The sequence below is a fragment of the Cariama cristata genome, unplaced genomic scaffold, assembly GCF_000690535.1.
Source record: "Cariama cristata isolate BGI_N322 unplaced genomic scaffold, ASM69053v1 scaffold8569, whole genome shotgun sequence".
Lineage (NCBI taxonomy): Eukaryota > Metazoa > Chordata > Aves > Cariamiformes > Cariamidae > Cariama > Cariama cristata.
In genome coordinates, this window is record NW_009636397.1 from 77,953 (window position 1) to 97,026 (window position 19,074).

The 19,074-nt window shown below is 41.4% G+C and overlaps 1 protein-coding gene across 1 annotated transcript in view; it reads right to left on the reverse strand.

The window, feature by feature from the left end:
• Nucleotides 1–3,937: 3,937 nt before the first annotated feature.
• TMEM163 (transmembrane protein 163) overlaps nucleotides 3,938–19,074 on the reverse strand; it is a gene marked incomplete at its 5' end in the record, with an annotated part of 98,884 nt that continues 83,747 nt past the window's right edge. The window contains 3 exons of the mRNA XM_009707903.1: nucleotides 3,938–5,066; nucleotides 6,527–6,668; nucleotides 11,603–11,714. Coding sequence (XP_009706205.1) covers nucleotides 5,006–5,066; nucleotides 6,527–6,668; nucleotides 11,603–11,714 — 315 coding nt within the window. The remainder of the gene's footprint in view (nucleotides 5,067–6,526; nucleotides 6,669–11,602; nucleotides 11,715–19,074) is intronic.

Genomic DNA, 19,074 nt, shown 5'->3' on the forward strand with positions numbered 1-19,074 from the left:
CCAACGTACGTAATGGGTACAGCAGAGCTTTGAAGTGACAGCTGCTGAATCACTCGAGACCCCTCTTGGCTTTCCTTTCCTCCCCGCCTCCGTAGGAGGGAGGAGTCGGTGTGATCTGCCCCCGGCTGCACTGCAGGCTTGGGTCCGGCTTGATGGGTCTGTCCCAGTAAAAGGGGTCACTTGGCCGGTTTAGAATAGGTGTTGCCTTTAGCCCGCTCCTTGCGCTGTGGTGAGGTGACGGGTGATGATGCCGTAAGGCCCGTGTCGTTAATTGGCGAGTTCAGAATACCGGGGTTGGTGGCAACAGTGTTCGCTGACAAAATGAGGTATTTCCTAGTTACTTGCCAAACTGACTTAAAGAGTAGCCCTTCTGTGCGGGCTTTGGATGAACCATACTTTCAGCCTCCCTCCGAGTGGTTTTGTTGGTGCCTGTGTAGGTTCCTGCACGCTGAGGTTCTCCTCCTCTGCTGTCGCACGCTCCCGCTGGCCCGGCTGGAGGCCGAGTCCCCAGCCATGCCAACTGCAGTGGGTAACCGATGGCGCTAAACAGGTAAAATTTAAGAAACATTCAGTGCTGCCTCAAATACTGATCTTGTGACTGAAAGAAAAACATCAACTCCCAAACGTGGGAGGAACAGGAGAGGGAAATATCCCTGAGTTGCCTGCTATTTGATTTAATTATGCTCTCCACTTGCGTAACCTGGACCCACATGCCAAGCCACAGGAATGTGTTTTTGTGTGCCACTGCTTCGTAGTTACTGGCCCTTGATAAACACGGCCACGGGCTCGGTGATGTGCTTTGTCTCAGCACTGCTCGGGGCCACTGCACCTAACACAGGCTGCAGCAGACTCTTAACAAGTAGTGGTGAGAAACTGCAGGTGCTGCGAGCGCAGCCAAACGCTTCCCTACGTGCAAATTCTGGATGAAGCATCTATGCGAGTCCATGCACCTTGGGGATACTCTCTGGTCACGTAGCTTCAGCGGTTCCTTATCTATGGCACTGCAGAGGCGGCTTGCTGCTATCGTGGCCTTCTGTTTAACAGCCCATCCTCGGAGGCTTCAAAAGAAAATGCATAGTAAAGGCATTGCTTGAGTATAAATTTGACCGTCTAGGAAAAATACATTGTCAGGTTGGGAACAAATGTAGTAAGGTTTAACAGATGGACTAGATGACCTTTAAAGGTCCCTTCCAGCCTGAAGGATTCCAGTAATACTTGTCTAGTGACCTAGCATCTCCATGAGCTGGCCCACAAACGAGAATGCCAGAAATGTCTACACATTTTTCCCAGGCAGCTAGGATTGCAGAAATGCAAGTGGTATTATTAGTGGTAACTCAGTGGTGCATTCATTCCCGCAGGCAGGCATACCTAGAGCTGAAGTTGCCCAAGGCTGAGAAACTTCTTGTCTGGGGGATCTTTGCTTCAGGCCCAGTTCTGGAACACCATTTTCAGCAAGGAGCTTCTTTTGAGGCTCCATTTTTCCACCATGGTTGGATGACACTTATTTATGGCTTACCGACTATTGCTAGAAGTGAAATGGGACTACCTCAGCAAGGGATGTTAGTCTGGTGATTTCTTGATGACAACCTGGATTCAAAAAAATCTGGCTTTTAGCTATAAGAAGTGGGACATTATCGTTTTCCATCCTTAAACCACCTCATGCCTACCTGGTTCATGCAGGGCACGGTTTGGGATTCAAGACTGCAGCAGGTGTAACCCTTACCGTGAGAGTTTTTGATAGCTTCCTTCTCTGCTGAACAATATGGCCAAATTCAAAGGGTCTGCTCAGATTCGTAGTCACTTTCAGGGATTAATTTGCAATTCTGAGTTTGGCCAAACCGTAGTAAGTGTCAGTTTGCAATCTCTGTACTGGCCAGTGCTCGCTCTTGTATGGACACTGAAGCTCCTTCCTGGTGTCCTGTGCACCCCAAAGGGGATGTGGCAGTGCTGACAAGCTTCTGTGCCTTGTGAGCACCAAGCAAAGGGTTATGTTGGCCAGCACCAAGTTTCAGGTGATTAATCTGAGTGCTTTTGAGCTACTTCAGCTTTTGAAAAGTCCACCTCCACTTAGCTTAGCTGGAAGCACACTTGTTATTGCATTGTTAAAAACAACCAGCACAGATGTTTAATACAGAAAACGAACGTAGAAACTGTTATCTTTTGACGGTGTCTCAGTAAAGTGGATGAGCAGCGATGAGCAGTTATTTTTCTCTTCTATTATCGTGTACCATACAATGTCTCCCTGATGCTAGCTGGCTTTATCAGTATGTATTTGCTTTCACTTCTGAGTATCATTATTTCCTCATATTTTTCCTTTTAAGTATATCACAAGTATTTCAGTTATTTTTCTTGTATTTACCTGCTAATATCAGAAATGCTTTGAAGCACCTGTGGTAACTGAAAAGTTTCTGCAATTCATTTAAATTAATCTGATAAGAAAAAGTACGATTAACTTGTTTAACCACATCTTCTTTTCAAAGGCTGCGCAGATGGAGTCTGTACTTGCAAATATCCTCTAAGAGCATTCCAGAGTGCCAGACAGAAGCGTGAAACGTCATTTACTCAGCGTTTACTTTGCTTCGTGCATGAACACAGCTGCATCGACCTGTGCTCCTATTTACACTCAGCATTTTAAGAGAATTATTTAATGTTTGCGCTGTGTGTTGGTTTGAATGGCCTACATACTTTCAATGGTCTAGGACTTGTGTGTTGCAAAGATTGTATCAGGAGTTCAGTATCATCTTGCCCCAAGCAAGTACACCACCTTCTCACTTTCCTTCAGAAGCAGCTGGCGCTGGCCTCTGCTATAACCAGGTTGCTGGAGTGCACAGCCCTGCGGAGCCGCACTTTTAGTAGTTCCCAGGTGTCATTCTCACAACTTGCAATGGGACTGGAGAAGTAATAAAGCCACTGGAGAGGCAGAAAATAAAATAATAATAGTACTAATAAAGCTAACAAAACCCTGAAATGTCTAGCCTAGCTATGGTCAGGCTCTGGTTCTGTGATTCTGAGGCTGAAGATGGTTGACAAACGCTAGTTCATCAGTGGGGAAATACCTGTTCCACAGCTCACTTCACAGAACTAGGAGTTAGAGAAGAAGAATAATGGGAAAATATCAGGACTAAGCAAAAGCATAACAAATTAGGAACTTGTGTCAAAAGAAAGGGTCTTGCAGTGGTATTTGATATTTAGAAATCCACCTGCGTACAGTGACGACTGCTTTACTTTACAGTCTCTCTGGAGTCCTTGCTGAATGCATTTAGGAAGTAGCTCCTTTGTCTTGTCAAGCGTTGTACTTACTTTCATCTCACTGCTGAATGACAGGATGATTTCTAACATCATTCTGTGACAGCATCAGCACCGAGAGCAACAATAGTATAAAGTTTGCCTACAAATATTTATACTAACTTAATTGATCCAAAGTTTTGTTTGTGTAAACAAACTATAGCAGCAGAACAAAATTCATTTTGCTGTGAAGAATTTTCTGTTTCAAGCAGAACTGAGTGTCATCTTTCCAATACTGTGCACCCCATACAGGCACGGTCAGGTCAGCGAAACCTTTGGGTGGTCTCTTCCTACACCTATCATTTGCAGCTGGCTTTTACTAAAGATCCTTAAGGATCTGTCTGAGAACTTGCTAAGTGACATATGATGGGAAATACGGTTTTAGCATCACGAGGCACCAGTAAAAAATTCGGTGTCCCTGCTGTATGTCAATCACTGACCAGTCTAATTGTACATCTACTCTCATTTATGTAGTCCATTGTCATGTGGCTAGAAATAGGCATTTCTAGCTGCCTGGCTACTTACCGTGGTCCTATTTCAAACTCTACAGTGCACTGTCTATTTTTTATCCACCTGTGATAAACCGAAGCAACAATAATGGTTCTGTTTTGTGAAAACCAACCTGGAATATATAAAATAAAACAAAAATGGATATAGCCAGAGAATCCAGTTTAATAGGCTGCTATACAGGAAGACTTTGTTCTATGATACATTCTGGAAATAGTTTTCAAATGTTACTTACAGATACTGTAGAAAATATTGATTATACATCAAGATTCTTTCATAATTTAACCTGCTATTAAGTAATATGTAAGATGTGTGATGGAAGGTGAGCAACACTTTACAGGACAATCTAAATCTAATAAATAGATCTGTATCTCACCACCAGATTGAGCCACTGCTGTGCCATCGTCAGACTACAGAGCAACCACAGAGTCACACACGCTGCATACAGTATAACAGAAGACAAAAATCCCATTCCTCAAGCAGCTCCTCTTCCTCACACGACTTTTTGGCTTTGGTCTGTACAGTAATACTGTGGGTGCTTGTCTGGTCCATGCAAAGCTATGAACAGTGTCTTGTTAAGAAAAAATATAGCACTGAAATCGAAGAGGTATAGTTTCAGTAAATTTAGGATTAAAATGAAATATCTCTCTGATCGCAGAAGGGTTTGTACCTGCTCTTTCTGTGCCTCTATTTGAAGGAGGGGGAGAAAGTAGCTACTTAAGTGTTTCAAGCAGCACAGCTCTTGGTGTCCAGACTCTACACAGGATACTCTGTTAGCTGAAGAGGTTAGCAAGGATTGCACTTCTGTTACAGCATGTGTTTGGGAAAATACAGGCCGGGGAGGGGGAAAACCCGAAACAACCAAACAAGATCTGAAACTGGCACTTCTTTACCCACAGGCTTATCACACCATTATCACACACTTTCACTCTGGAATATACAACATGGCAGCTGGGTTAAAACTGCAAACCGCATGTTTTCTATTGTCACAGGAATCAATAGCATACTTGGAAAAAAATGCTGCAGTTTCGCTGAATTGCAAGCAGTGTGCACATATGCCAGTTTTACAGAGAGATTTCCCATTAAAACAAACTCCAACAAAAACAGACCACGGGAAACAAACTGCATATTTAGTAAAATACCATTGGCACCACTTGCCAGAATGTACGATGCTGTAAGTTTTACAGTCCTTACAGAGGAGAGGGTGTGATCTTCACTCAAACATTTCATAATGGCGTGTTTGCCTTACACGAGGTACCATATCGATAAGCAACCTGCAGAGGAAAGCACAAGAGTGTTGATGCCGAGCCACAGCAAAGCCCTGGAACGGAGGTGTTCACTTATTATTTTATGAATTAAAAAGAACTTGGATGTATTAACAGCCTTATCTTGCTTTCTCCTGATCAGAATTAATTCCACCCCACAATTAATTCTGCCCAAAAAGGAGCGTTAAACAAACTCTGTGGAGGGACTCTCCTTTTGGAAACCTGGATTGCAGGGCTGCACTGAGAAATTGTAACGCACAGCAGCAGTGATTTTGGGTGGAGAAGCCATGGAGGGATTAGTGGGAAAGGGACTGTGGTAGCAACCTGTTTCACACCAGGCTGGTGTAAGAAGGTCTCTAACAGTAGAGGAGAATTGTAGCAGTTTCACAAAGTGTAAAATCAAGTAGTTGCCAAAACAGAATTTAGTTTTATCCTTCGTTAGCCTTCACTGTGTCTTGGTGACACAACGGCTGAGCATGTGGCCGAGCGGAGTGATGGCATGTATGTAGCATGAGTTTCGCAGCTGTCCAAAATGTTTCGGATGCTGTTTGGTATGTTTAAATACTTTTGTATGGATTTGCCTCTACAGTTTTCCAGAACAGTCAGTTTTATAACAGAAATAATGATTATAATGATTTTTCCAAGAAAGGTAGTCCCCATTAAAATGTTAATTTCATTTTCCAAGTTTAGAAAAACTCCACACAGCTTCCAGCTGACAGCTTAGTGCAGCTGTCTTTCTCTTATGGCAGCAAGGGGGATAGATAGCAACTTCGTTACTTGGAATCATGCCTGTTGAGAAGCAGACCTTGGCCTTTTCTTTTGGCAGACCAAAAGAAAGGGGGATAAAACACAAAGCCTTTACTTAGATTCCATGCAGCCAAGGGAAATTGTGGCAGCAATGAAGTGCGTGGCAGAGCTTAATTTGATTTTATTCTATTTCTGGTGTTGTGAATTACGAAAGCATCTTAAAATTCAATAGAAACAACCTTGGGAACACGACTGGCTAGCCTTCAGTTCCGAAGTTGCTATAGAGTAGGGCTAGGATGGAAATCACGAGCAAGATCATTCTTTAAACGTGGGCACCTTACCTTTAAGCTAAAATTTCTTTGGAAAAAAACACTGCTTAGAAATGTGCCATAAAAGCAACAGGGATTGATTTTATCCAAGATTTGTGGTTATTTTTCAAATATTTCAAACCTTTTATTTCCAAATTCTCGTATACAAAAGTCTTCTAAAATTATTCCACTTTCTTTTTTAAGTCCCAGCTTCTTCTCAACTGATGTGAGACACAGAATCTTTTATCCCTTTCCACACCCTCTGCTTCAGTATTGGCAGCTAGTCTAATTCATAAATTCCAGTGACTGATTTTACTGGAATTATATAAGCCTTTAAGAGCTATGGCTTATTACATTAAACAGACAGCCCATTTGCTGTACATACTGAAATACCTGCTAGCAGGAGATACTCACTTGATTCCATAGGCAAATATTGTAAGTCCGATTAAAACTCCTATACTGCCATCCAGAAACCAGACAGAAGAATTGTGTTTAAAAACTTCTGCACTAAGAAGGATGGAAAATCCCATTATTCCACCTACAAGAGAGTTGAAACCTAGAAAGGGAAAAAAAAATAATTAAAGGAAGAACCAAACCTCAAGGAATTTGCTTTAACCATCTCGGTAATCTGTAGGGAGATAAGGTATTATCATACCAGTGCCACCAGAGAGGAGCACAGACCCTTGGGAGAGGTTACGCAGAGAATGGTTTTGTTGAAAGCGACCTTAAAGACCACCCAGTTCCAACCCCCCTGCCAGGGGCAGGGACACCTTCCACCAGACCAGGTTGCTCAAAGCCCCCTCCAAACTGGCCTTAAACACTTCCAGGGATGGGGCAGCTTCTCTGGGCAACCTGTGCCACTGCCTCACCACCCTCACAGGGAAGAATTTCTTCCTAACATCTAATCTTCCCTCTTCCAGTTTAAAGCCATTGCCCCTTGTCCTGTCACTCCATGCCCTCGTAACAAGTCCCTCCCCAGCTTTCTTGTAGGCCCCTTTAGGTACTGGAAGGCTGCTCTAAGGTCTCCCTGGAGCCCTCTCTTCTCCAGGTTGAACAGCCCAACTCTCTCAGCCTGTCTTCCTAGGAGAGATGCTCCAGCCCTCGGATCATCTTCATGGCCTCCTCTGGACTCACTCCAACAGGTCCATGTCCTTCTGGTGTTGGGGGCCCCAGATACGCCCTCTCGCACTGCATTAAAGAGGAGGTGGTGCAATTTAGTCATGTGCGGTTAGCCAGAGGTCTTTGCCACACTTCATTTCAACAAATCAAGCATCGAATAGTTGGTATCTGACCAGCATTTAAGAACTCTGTCACTTGTCCTGGCTGATATAACTAACTTTACATTAATCTCCCTGTACTGTGTGTCTTGATTTGGTCAGTCCCGATTTTTTCATTCTCTGTTTAGTTCCAAATCACACTTATAGCTTTCACCTCTTCATGCTAATTTTCCAAACAGCAATATTCCTTCAAATACTGGACCTGCTCCACGTTGACTCTGACAGTCAAGCACTTCTCTCTCTTGTAGCCATGAATGAAGTATCTTTGAGCTGCACAAGGGTGGCTGGCTGCAGCCCTGAGTACGTCTGCTGTAGCCCAGTTACCTTCCAAAGAACCTCTTCAAAATATAGGTACCATTGCTGTATGTGCAAATATCCCCGGTTAGAACTTCAAAGGCCACTTCGTAAGGTACCACAAGGCCCTCACTTTCTCTGAAAAGGAGCAAATTGGAGTCCAGTATACCCAAGGAGCTCATGAAAAGGAAAATGGTTTTGCACAGGAACATTTCCCAGACCTTTTCTTGAAGCTTTTAACCCCATTCCATATATTTATTTACATGTTTTTGGCACTATAGCTTAGAGCTGCATATGCTCCTGAATGCATTAGGGAAGACTTCCAGGATAATCCTAGGAATATTTTCCATTTATGCTTTAGACATATCATGTCTAATAGACATATGTGTCTATTATTCACAATTTTTATGAACGTCCTTTTAGATTCCTCTTTCTTTTTAAACCTTTTCTCTTTGTCTCCAAGATTGTCCCTTCAAAATTCTCTCAAGGCTTTTGGAATAATTAATGCCCTTGTTCCTTCAACTCTTATTTGACTTGTTTTGGGTTTTTTAAAGTCATTCCTTATATTCATTTTTTTCCCCAAATTCCCTTTTTCTGATTTATTTTTTTTTCTCAATAACCCAAAAGATACCACTGTTGTTCTACCAAAAAAAAAGTCACTGATAATGTATTCATTTGGAAGATACAGATACTATTTAACCTAGTTAACAAATGAAAGATCTGTATTGCTTCGTGAGTCAACTCTAGTCAGCTGCTGCTTACAGTACTTGGCCAGGTTTTTTTTTCCAATTCCCTATGACTGCCAACAGCCACATACAGGACACATTCCTGAATGGCTCCTTTGATCCAAACCTCTCACATCCAGTCCTTACCTAAATCATGTCAAGTCTTTCTGAAAGATGTAGCTAACAATCGACCTTTCCTAGGTATCCCTACAGCTGAAATACTTGTATAATCCATCAATATTTTGATTAAGATTCACCAGATCCCTGACAGCAGGTACTTAAATGCAAAAGAAATCCTGGCACGGAAAAGCATGTGTTACTTAGCAAGTCTGTGGCAGAACAGGGCATGCAAAGGTTTCAGGCTTCCACCCCTGCAAAGAAAGGGGGGTTGGAGTTTTTTTTGGACTGCAGCACTGCATTCTACAATTGGTATCACAGACATTGCATGTAAATGCCTGATTATTGGATTAATTATACCAGTATAGTTAAACCAATCCAGACACAATTACTGTGTCAACACTGTAGTCTAGACAAATCCTAATCTTTTTTTATTCCCAGGCAATATTACTTACACTGCTAATACATGTCGATGAAATATACTGTATGTGTGTATATATAAAGAATATTAAGTATAAATTAATTAACTATAAATTTAAAGCAGTGTTACTTCCCCTGCTCCAGCTTAAGTCAGAATCCATCAGGATGATACACAAAAGGCAGGAATAATACATTTTCGTGCCATTATTGGCTGATGGTTCCAAATGATCTAAAAGCTACTTACAAAGGAAATTGTTTTCTGTTCCTGACTGTCATTCAGTCAAACCTTTCCTTGCTGGTGTGGCAGGAAATCATGTAATGGCTGCGGGTAATAATCCAGACACCACGTTCTGTGCATAAGGCTAGCACACGAAAATACAGGTGGCTACATCAGGGAAGGAAACGGGTATCTAAAACCTACAGGGAAGTTGGCTGACGCCACCTAATTGTCACATCTCTGCATTTGTCTTCCGAGATGTTACAAAATTCAAGATAGGAAATGGCTGGTTTTAGTGTCCAAAAGGGCATGAGCTTTTGCTATAAACAAATTGTACAAATAACATCTTGCCTGATTAGGATTCATACATTTAGGCTTTAAAGAGATGTTGTTGTCAAGCCCTACTCTAAAACAAAATTATTCTTTAAAAACATTGTTAATAGAGGTTGACATGTATGAGAGAGAACTGGCTGTTTTGAAAATAAACCTATTTTTCAGGAAGAAAAATGTACGCTCTTGTTACTCAAAACAGTTTGTTGGTCTACAGCCAGTGATCACAGGAGGTAAATTAGCAGGAAACAGAAATCACTAGAAAAAGATATGCAAGGGAGTGCTAAATCTGTCTCAGCTGCTGCATCACATTGTCTCCTCCCGATTGTTAATAAATCAAGTATACATGTAAATATATCTTCTGAAAGAAGATATTTAACCACACATGGTATGATCAGCCTCCTACATTTTCTAAAGTAGTTCTGAAGGAGAGAAAAGAGAGATAAAAAACAGCTAGGCAACTGTATACTTTATTCCCAATTTTTTTTTAATCAAAGAATGAGCAATCTCCAGCTCAGAAGCAACATAATTAGCACGAGGATGTAATTATGAGGGAAGAGATTTCTGTGTCATACAGGAGACCAATTCAGAGCTAGAGTTATTCAGGAATTTTTCAGCTAAATTTTGTCTGAAAAAAATGCTCGGTTTCAAAAACAAGCCACAGTTTGTGGGTTAATCATTTGCCTGCCTAGACACAGTTCTGAAATGGTCAACGTGTCCCACTTACACTCTGACAGCGAAGGAAGTCAGACTCACTGGTCTGTAGTTCCCCGGATCCTTTCCAGAATCCTTTTTGCAGGTTGGAGATCTTTTTTTTTCAAAATGCCTAGGGTGGCAGAGTCCATAGTAAAGAGTAAGATCACTGAACAGCATGGTCTGTTGGGAGAGAATCACAAATGCAGGGAGGCAGTAGCTTAGCTGTAACCCCCACATTACTGGATTGATTCCTTTTCTGCTTATTTTGTATTTAAAATACAAATACTCATAAAGTATTTATTTAAGTGGGATGATATAAAATATAAATACTCATAATATGTGTTATCACACATCACCAAAAAAATTTTGAGTGTGTGTAAGTTACTTAACATAAAGCAATTGTATGAATCCCTAGAGTAAGCCGAAAATTGAATTTCCTTAAAGTGAAATCTTCGGCGGAGTAAAATAATTTATGTACTACAATCCATGAATCATTAACCCCCTATTGTGTATGTTTACAGAGTATTTCAAACTGTCCTGTGCTTGCAGATAAAAACTGGTAGGGATTTGTAGGGCGCCGTGAAATCTCCGCCATCACTGTGACCTCACTTGTTTGCCACCCCTGTGGCTCTCTGAAGATTCACAAGCTTGAGCCTTGTCAGTAAGAGGCACATCTGGACCTACTTTTAAAACATGCCTTTAAACATACCTTTAAAACCAGCAACAGTCAGGCGCTACACACCTGATCCAACAGAGTAGTGGCAGTGAGGTCTCCAAAGGATATAGCAGATGAGATTCAGCTTGTGCCAAGCTCCGGCAGAGCCAGAGGAGTGTAGGGCAGTAGGCAGGCAAAGGCTTTGTTTTACACATGCGATGCTCCACCACCTCTGCTGAGTGGCAGGAAAAGCAGTACGGTGGCCATTTAGGTCTACAGGGGTATGTATGAGTGACGGTTGCGATTCCTGCTTGAGGCAGGGCGGCGTTTTCTGCAACAGACTTGCTTTGTTTTAACTGTAGGGATGAAACTGTTTACCAAGCATAGGCAGTGAGGATAGACCTGACTTAACCAAAGCTATATAAATTGGTGTCATATCCCCCTCTGTAGTCTAACCTCTGACTAATAGACACTTAATTCATTATATGGTCTACCTCTAACTCTCTATTACTGCTTGCTATCCACACATTAACTGTTTGACTTCCACCAGCCATACCCATTTCAGCTGAGGTATCTACGCAAGAGGCCAGTGGTACCACAGACTGTTCTGGATTTTGAGTTTTTTTCCCATTTCCCAGTGGCCTTCTTATTTCAGTGCTCTTTCACAGTTGCCCTCATGTGGGGGTCACTTGTATCCTCTGTGACTACAACATTCCCTGGAAGAGTCTACAAATGCAGCAGGATCAACTTTACACTCACCATCGGTTATCAGTGCTCTGCTTGTAAGGACCTTTCCCAGCATAAATTTGATTACTGCCAAGACAGTGCAAAGGATTCCACTTAAAACGGAGACACTATACAGAAAATCATCCTGAAAGAAAAGATGTCAGACATTAATATATCTCCTGGTCATGCCCCTTATATTAAGTGACAAATAGTACTAGTTACTGTGCAATTAATTTGTGCCACTGAATTACAGAACCTGAGAAAAAGATTTCCTGAGTTATGACTTTCACAACAGCTGGTGCTTATTTCGCTTATACTACTCTCTGTAATTGCTTTGCAAACATAATCAATGATGGTTCCAAGCAACAAATTTTGAATTGACCCAAACTTCTCAGAATCAGGAGGTTGTGTACCTGCAGGGCTGACTGCAGACTGCAAAGTAATCTGGTGTCTAATGTAGTCAGTAATGAAGTCCCCACATCCAGGATAAAGGCTTGAAAGTAGAATCCCACTTACCAGATCTTTGTTGATTTTTGGTGTGAGAAATAACCATTTAATATTGTTTCTGATTTCTGCGCTTGCTTTGGTTTTGTTTGGTTTCCTTCTTCTAAGGTGAAGTCTGGTCCAAGCTACATCCCTAAGAGTTTTGACACTCATGTGCAAAGTCAGGGTTAGCTCTTTCTTAGAAAACAAATTTTCCATGGACTTTCATTTCACAGCTACAGAAATATCCACATTGCTTAATTCGAATGTATAACTCGGGCTCCCTAGGCTCCCTCAACTGAAAGCTGCGTGTCTATGTAGGGCAGATAAGAGTAACTAATTATTGTTTAACATAGATTCTCTAAAAGGTCATCTGGAGGCAGCTACCTCTTTCTGCTGACTATTTTGTGTTTGACTGGGGTGGAAGGAAACATTCCTGGGCGCTGAAACACCAGCATTGCAATGAAATGCCTAAAGGGAGTCCCTGTGCCTTCTCCCCTCGGAGGTACATCAGCCCATGGGCTATGCAGAAAAACCCAAGCGAGCTCTTAGCATGCTTGCCTGCCATCTAACCAGAGAGCTTTGAAATAAATTAATTTATTACTCTTAATAGAAGCTTTAATTATAAGTATATTCTTGCTATTTCCTTTATCTGCAGGTTTAAGTGGGCCAATTTCATTGGGACTCTGTTACTGATTAAAACACCCTGGCAAAAATGCGCATTGATAGTAAACATTGTCATGATGATTCATCATCAGCTCCATCCATTTTCATTATTTTAGCAGCAATTCAAAACCCAAAGAAATCAAAAAATGGTTTTGAAAGCTACTTAAGAAGATACTGGGAATTAGGTTACTGGTATAATGTACTCACATCCCTAAACAAATCAGTCAACATATTTTTATACGATTTTTAATGTCATATAATTTTCAAAGTCTACTTCATTCTCTCAGTCATGAGTTCATTCTCTCTAGTCCTGGTACAATATTGAATATTAAGACAAAATGCAAAAGAGAGTAAAAGAGAAGCGGTAAGAACACAGAACTCAAGCACTGGGTAAAGGTACGACAAAAAGCATTTGTAAAATTATTCTATCAAAATGACTGGAAAATACCCAGGCAATCCTGAGTGCTAGGGAAGGACTAAGGAAGGACTGGGAATATTTGCTTGCTGTCAGCCTAGCAAGGAAATTTGGGAGCTATCAGAAGATCTGAAATGACAACAAAGCTCCAAAACTCTGGATAAGCTTTGCTTATCTTGAAATCTGAGATCCTTGTCAAATTCATGCCTCTGAATTTTGTGCATCTTTCTCAAAAATGTGTATTTTCCATGTCCAAAGAGTTAATTTTAATAGCCTGACAAATTCTTACTGGTCTTGAGATTTTACCCTAATCTCCTCTAATATTTTAGTAGATATTTTACCTATTATTTAATATACAGCATATGTATAAGACTTCAGAATCATCTGAAGCAGAATGATATGTTCCATCAACCTAGTCATCTCTATCCCAGCCTGCCAAGTTAGCAGTCAGAGCACCATTCCCATACTACCACCATACAGAACGAGAGCTTCCCATAGCTACGTGGGTTTGGTTGGAACAGTAAACGTGGTAAGCAAACCTGCTTGTGATGCTCTCAAGAGCATGAAGGCCTCTCACTCACTAAATGGGGAGTGAGGAGCGGACGAAAAGAGCAATGCAAAGGGGTGCGCAAACTTGATGTGCTCTCAGGCGTGCGCAGGCCAGTGCCCAGCCTCAGCTTTTCATAGGCAGCATGCGTTGGGTGAGTGCTCAATGGAGTAATCGACACTTCAACACTGTGTTTCTCTTGCGTCTCACTTGCCAATGCTCAACGACTACATGAGATCTCTTATTTCATCCAATTATTAATTCAGAATCTTGAAAATGTTATGCTTTATTCCCTGTGTTATACTGCCAGGTTTCATCCTCTACAAGGCACATTACTTTAAGCTGCTTTGTTTCTTTCTTGTCATGGCACGCACCATAGATTTTGGTGGCGAATTCAGGTTTTTTTCCTGCATGTGTCACAAAACTCACGGTATGTGGAAATGCATCTTGCCATTTGTTCCAGCTATAGGGTTGTGATCAAAATTAGTCTAGATGCTTTGCTGGAATCCAAGAATGACTTATATGTGATAGAGATTTCTGAATCAACTCATAAAGTGAATTAATTAATAAGCTTTCTATAGAGGATTCTAAATTCTTCGTAGGTTTGGTTGTTTTTTCATTGAATCACAGAAGACAAGCTCATTTTGTTGCTAATACTAATCCAATAACCACTGATGATGCAGAAGACTTGACAAACTGAAGCACCTTTGTTATCACCGTGGACAGAGAAAGGGAAGAAATTAAAAAACCCTGCTCTTAATGCAAACGCCTCAGCAGTTTCTTGCTTCAGACTGTGCCAAACAGATTTTCAGAAGATGATATTACTTTTTTTTAATCTCTAAACCCCTAAATCAATAATATCTAAAATCACGATCTCCAGTTGTGTGCAGCTTTTCTCAACAGCCACGGGGAGGCGGCAGAATCCTCAGTAACTGAGCACACAAAACCGAAGAGAGGCGAGGGGGGGAAACAAAATAATTATTTTAAATTCCCTTTCCTCAGTACTTTGCTAAGCTTTCTGGGTGTCCAGGCACCTAAGAGCTGGCAGAAGAAGAGTCAGCTACTTGCTACTAACGAGAAGGTTTTGCAGATGTACGCGATCAGCCCAAAATACGTGGCGAAGCCCAGCAGCACAGCCAGCCCCTGCGGCTCAAAACACTGCCTTGGTGCTACTTTGCTGCAATGATCAGAAGCTGGAACCGGTTTAGGACAGTGGGATTCAACAAATTACCTGAGGGAGGGCTGCTGTGGGTTAAGCACCTGGGCTGGAGCGGAGGCCTTGCGGAGGCGGCCGGCTGACGGGAGACAGGACTGACACACGCGCTTTGCTGCACTGCTATGGGCTCCAAGGAGTTAAACACGTCATACTGTGGCTGTGAAATGATTCCCATTAAACTAACTCATCCTTTGGAGAAATGAAGAAAAGCAAAGCCATAATGGAGATCTAAATTAATAAAATAAGCCTGGCCATCTGGCACCATCTCCCTCCGGATCTTCCCGCAGTCCTGCCCTCTCTGTACCCCTTGCCTTCCCATCTGAGAGTCATTAAGAGCACGAAGCACATCTAGCCAGACTCACTGTACACGTCCTTGGTGTTATTTTAATTAAAGCAGCAGCAAATTGTGACAGATGATAAAAATTTAAATTCTAATCATTTCCATATGATAAAGGCTTCTCAGCGTGGTAAATAAAGGTCTTTCCTTTTCCATTTCTTTTCATCGTATTCCCTCATTACTACTACACTGTACATGAGACCTTAATTAAAGGACACATAGATCTTATTAGATGGCTTCATGTATAAAATAGCTCTGTACGTAAAGCGAGGTGCCCATCCCAGACTGCCATCTCATTACATGGCACTCTAATAGCTACAATGTCCTTATTTAAGATTTATTTTACGCAAGATTTTATGCCGTGACAGTTTCCCAAAAGAACGCTTTCCTAGGATGGTCTTTTTTCAGTCCTAGGAAAGGAATAATAGAAGTCAGCATGCAGCTTTCCTCCACTTTATCCAAACGCATTGTCCCCACCGGTGCAGCTGAGAAGAGGGGTCTTCAAAAATGTGACGACAGTTCTGTCCCCACTTTCAAGGATTTCACCAAAACCAGCAGTAATCTTATGGCTTAAGGAAAATTTGTTGATGATGATGTTATGACTTTGATCTCTTTCTGAATCTATTGTAGAAATTAAAAAAAAAAAAGCCACGGGGGATGCTTCATTCAGGGCTTCGCTTATTAGGTAGAGATATTTTAATCCAATTCCCAGCCTAGTAACTAAATTTCAGCTGATTTGTGCTCCTCATCTTTTCCTTGAATGCATCTCACTAAATCTGATTCTAAAACTTCACCCCGATTTCATATATTGTTTCTACCAGCTCCCTTCAGCCCCCTTCTCCTTTAAATACAGTCCTTTCACTTCCACTTCGGGGATGTAAAAATGTTCTCATTTCACCTGAGCTATACAGTGTTGAGTAAAAAGGTATTCATTGGTATGGGAGGAAGAAGGCATGTTCAGTGTTCCTCCCCAGTGGTCACAACACATACAATATTATGATTAAAATCTAGGTATGATCCTCCTCTCTGGCCTCTCTTGGTAGCTCATTCTAGTGTGACCCCAAAACAAGCTGCTTCTCCCACCCCAGAACCTCTTCTACCCTCTCCTTAGCTTCCTCTGTGAACCAGCCAAAGGCTGAACTGCCTTCCCCACTCCCGCAGGACCTGGGGATTACTGGTATCACCTTTTTAGTACCATTTTTCCCCTTCCTGGAGAAGCCAGTGTCTGTCTTATGGTGTTGTACCTCTTCTCTGCTGAGCCTTGCTCATCTTGGCTGAGGAGGTACAGACATATTTCTGGAATGCTACAGATGCTGTTGGCAGGAGTGCTATCATGGCTAGCCCAAACTGAGCTGAGCTTGTGTTGCTAAATATTAACTTTGCCCATCTTTGCAACTCACCATCTGTCTGCCAGGTCCCGACAATGACCCTTCTTCAGTCCAGGTGACTGGTCACCATCCTCCCGAGCACCCATCAGGGCCCGCTACCACCCTGCTCCCCATCCCTACCTTCACGTGCTTTCAACTGCGTCCCACTCCTCCAGGTCCCTCAGCAGCTCCCATGTCATCTGGGCACACCGGCTGTGGGATCGCTAAAAGCCCCTCTGCGGAGAGCGTTACTTAACCAAAAAAGACTGGCTTCCCTCCCCTTTGCCTCAAGGGTTCCGTTCATATAAATAGTAACAGAGATGTTTCTAATACAAACTTCATGAAAAAAAATAAAAGGTCCAAATCTCTGTCACACTTTCTCCCAAGTAATAAATAGCTTACATAATCAGCCTAGATGGAGCTTCTGGGAAGCCCAAGGGTCTGTCTCACCAGCTAACTTCAAAAGCGACAACAGTTTTAATTGCACTTCACTGTCGGAAAACAAACCAACAGCCCAGTATCTGACTCAAGTAGGAGACAGCCTCTTCACATGGAGATATAAAGATCTAATATTAGTACCAAAAAAAAAAACCCCACCACCTACTTATGAATGTTTAAACTTGTCTCTTTGGTGCTGAAGTGCTGTGACAAAGCAATTCCATAGCGCAGAACACTTCAAGAAACAGGTAACAAAGACAGAGTGCACCGAATGCTGCGGCGGGGCACCAGAGCTGGGAACCGAGGGGCTATGAACTCTGGAGAGCTATCTTAGGTGACCTTAGGACTCCTGCAAAGGGTCTGCTTGAAACTAAAATCACTCCTGCTTCCCTTTTTCCCAGAATTAATCTCCATTGTTTTAGCATCAGACAGCTCTAAAACATAATTTAAAATGGTACTAGTGAGACTACTATTTCTCCAATGAGTAGGGGATTGAGACCAGCAATACACTTCACACAACCTACTCAGAGGCTAGCAGCTGCCAAACTTTTATTTCTTATCACCATGTGGTAAATCTGAAAATAAGACTTTCCACCAATCACCTGAGCAAAGCGTGAAGTGTACTTGATGTGTTTTTCCTAACCCTGGCTTACTAGCTAGTTCAAGTATCCACAACATTCTCACCAACCTGTAAGAAGCATGTGTATTTTAGGGTTAAATTAATAGTTCAAGGCCTAACACTAAACCACCAAACCATACATAACAGGTAACAATTATAAAACAAGATTCTAATGTATAATTAATGTATATTGTACTTTGATTTGAAATGGTAAACAATAAATTTTTTATATATCTCTCTCTCTCTGAGAGATTAGAAATGTATAGAGAAGTAACATATATCATGTCACAAGTATTATTTGCTATATTGCTGTTGATCTATAATTCAACTGTTGACATTGTTAAAATAGATTTATGATGTATTTATTACAAACAATTAAATTAGTAAATAAATTAGAACTCAAAGCTGCACTGTGCCACCCCTAGCTTCCCATTTAAACTGTAATCAATAGTATATGATACAATTACATACAGCCTAATCTTTCAAGTTATTTCATGTATGAAAGCATTGGAGGCACCACATCAGATGTGCTGCACATCTTTTGTACACAAACCGATTACGTTTTTCCTTCTTTGTTCCGCAGGAAATGTCAGAAATAAGGCATGATGCTTGCTTACTCTTGCAAAAAAGTGTCCTTTGCCATACTAATGAGGACAAATGCCAAACTGCATTGACATTACATGTGTTATACTATTACCCAGGGAAACGCAAGCAGTAACTGAATAGTAAATGGATATTGATTTACAACCCCAGGTGAAATTAAAACAGTCATTCTCAGTGTGGCTGGGTTGGGCTTTTTTAGCCTCCTTTAATAAACAAGAAAAGGCTTGCAAATTCTTTGTGGCAACAGTCAAAATAAAATACACCATTTACACTTAAATTAGATTTATACTATCCACGAATATATAGTAATTGACATGAAGAAGGTAAAGGTGCAAATGAGAAAGGATTTTTATCAGGGAGATGGCAAGCATTAACACTACCAAATGCAAACGCAAAACACTGCTCAAAACCCATGCTTAATCTGAGTTTTAAACTCCTTTCTTAATATATTAACAAAACATCAAAAAACCACTACAAGTTATACAGAAATCCAGACATGAGGTCATCAACAATATGCAATATCACTGTTCCTCCTTATTTGTAACGAAATGTGTGTGTTCCAAATCCTCAGGGTCAGTACTGGCTGTGAATATAGCTCTCTGAAACGTCAACAAAGGAATTGTAATTCCTTTTCCTAGTGGGAATTACCTTATTATGGCTAACATAGGTTGGAGAACAAATGCTGTGAGTAACAATAGGGGAAATATTCTGATTCTGATAGCTAGGGGAAAAAAAACTATAGTAAATCATTTCTGAGCCAACAGGACATGATTCTATTTTAGGTTCAACCGTCAACCTTGTAGGGCAATAAAAA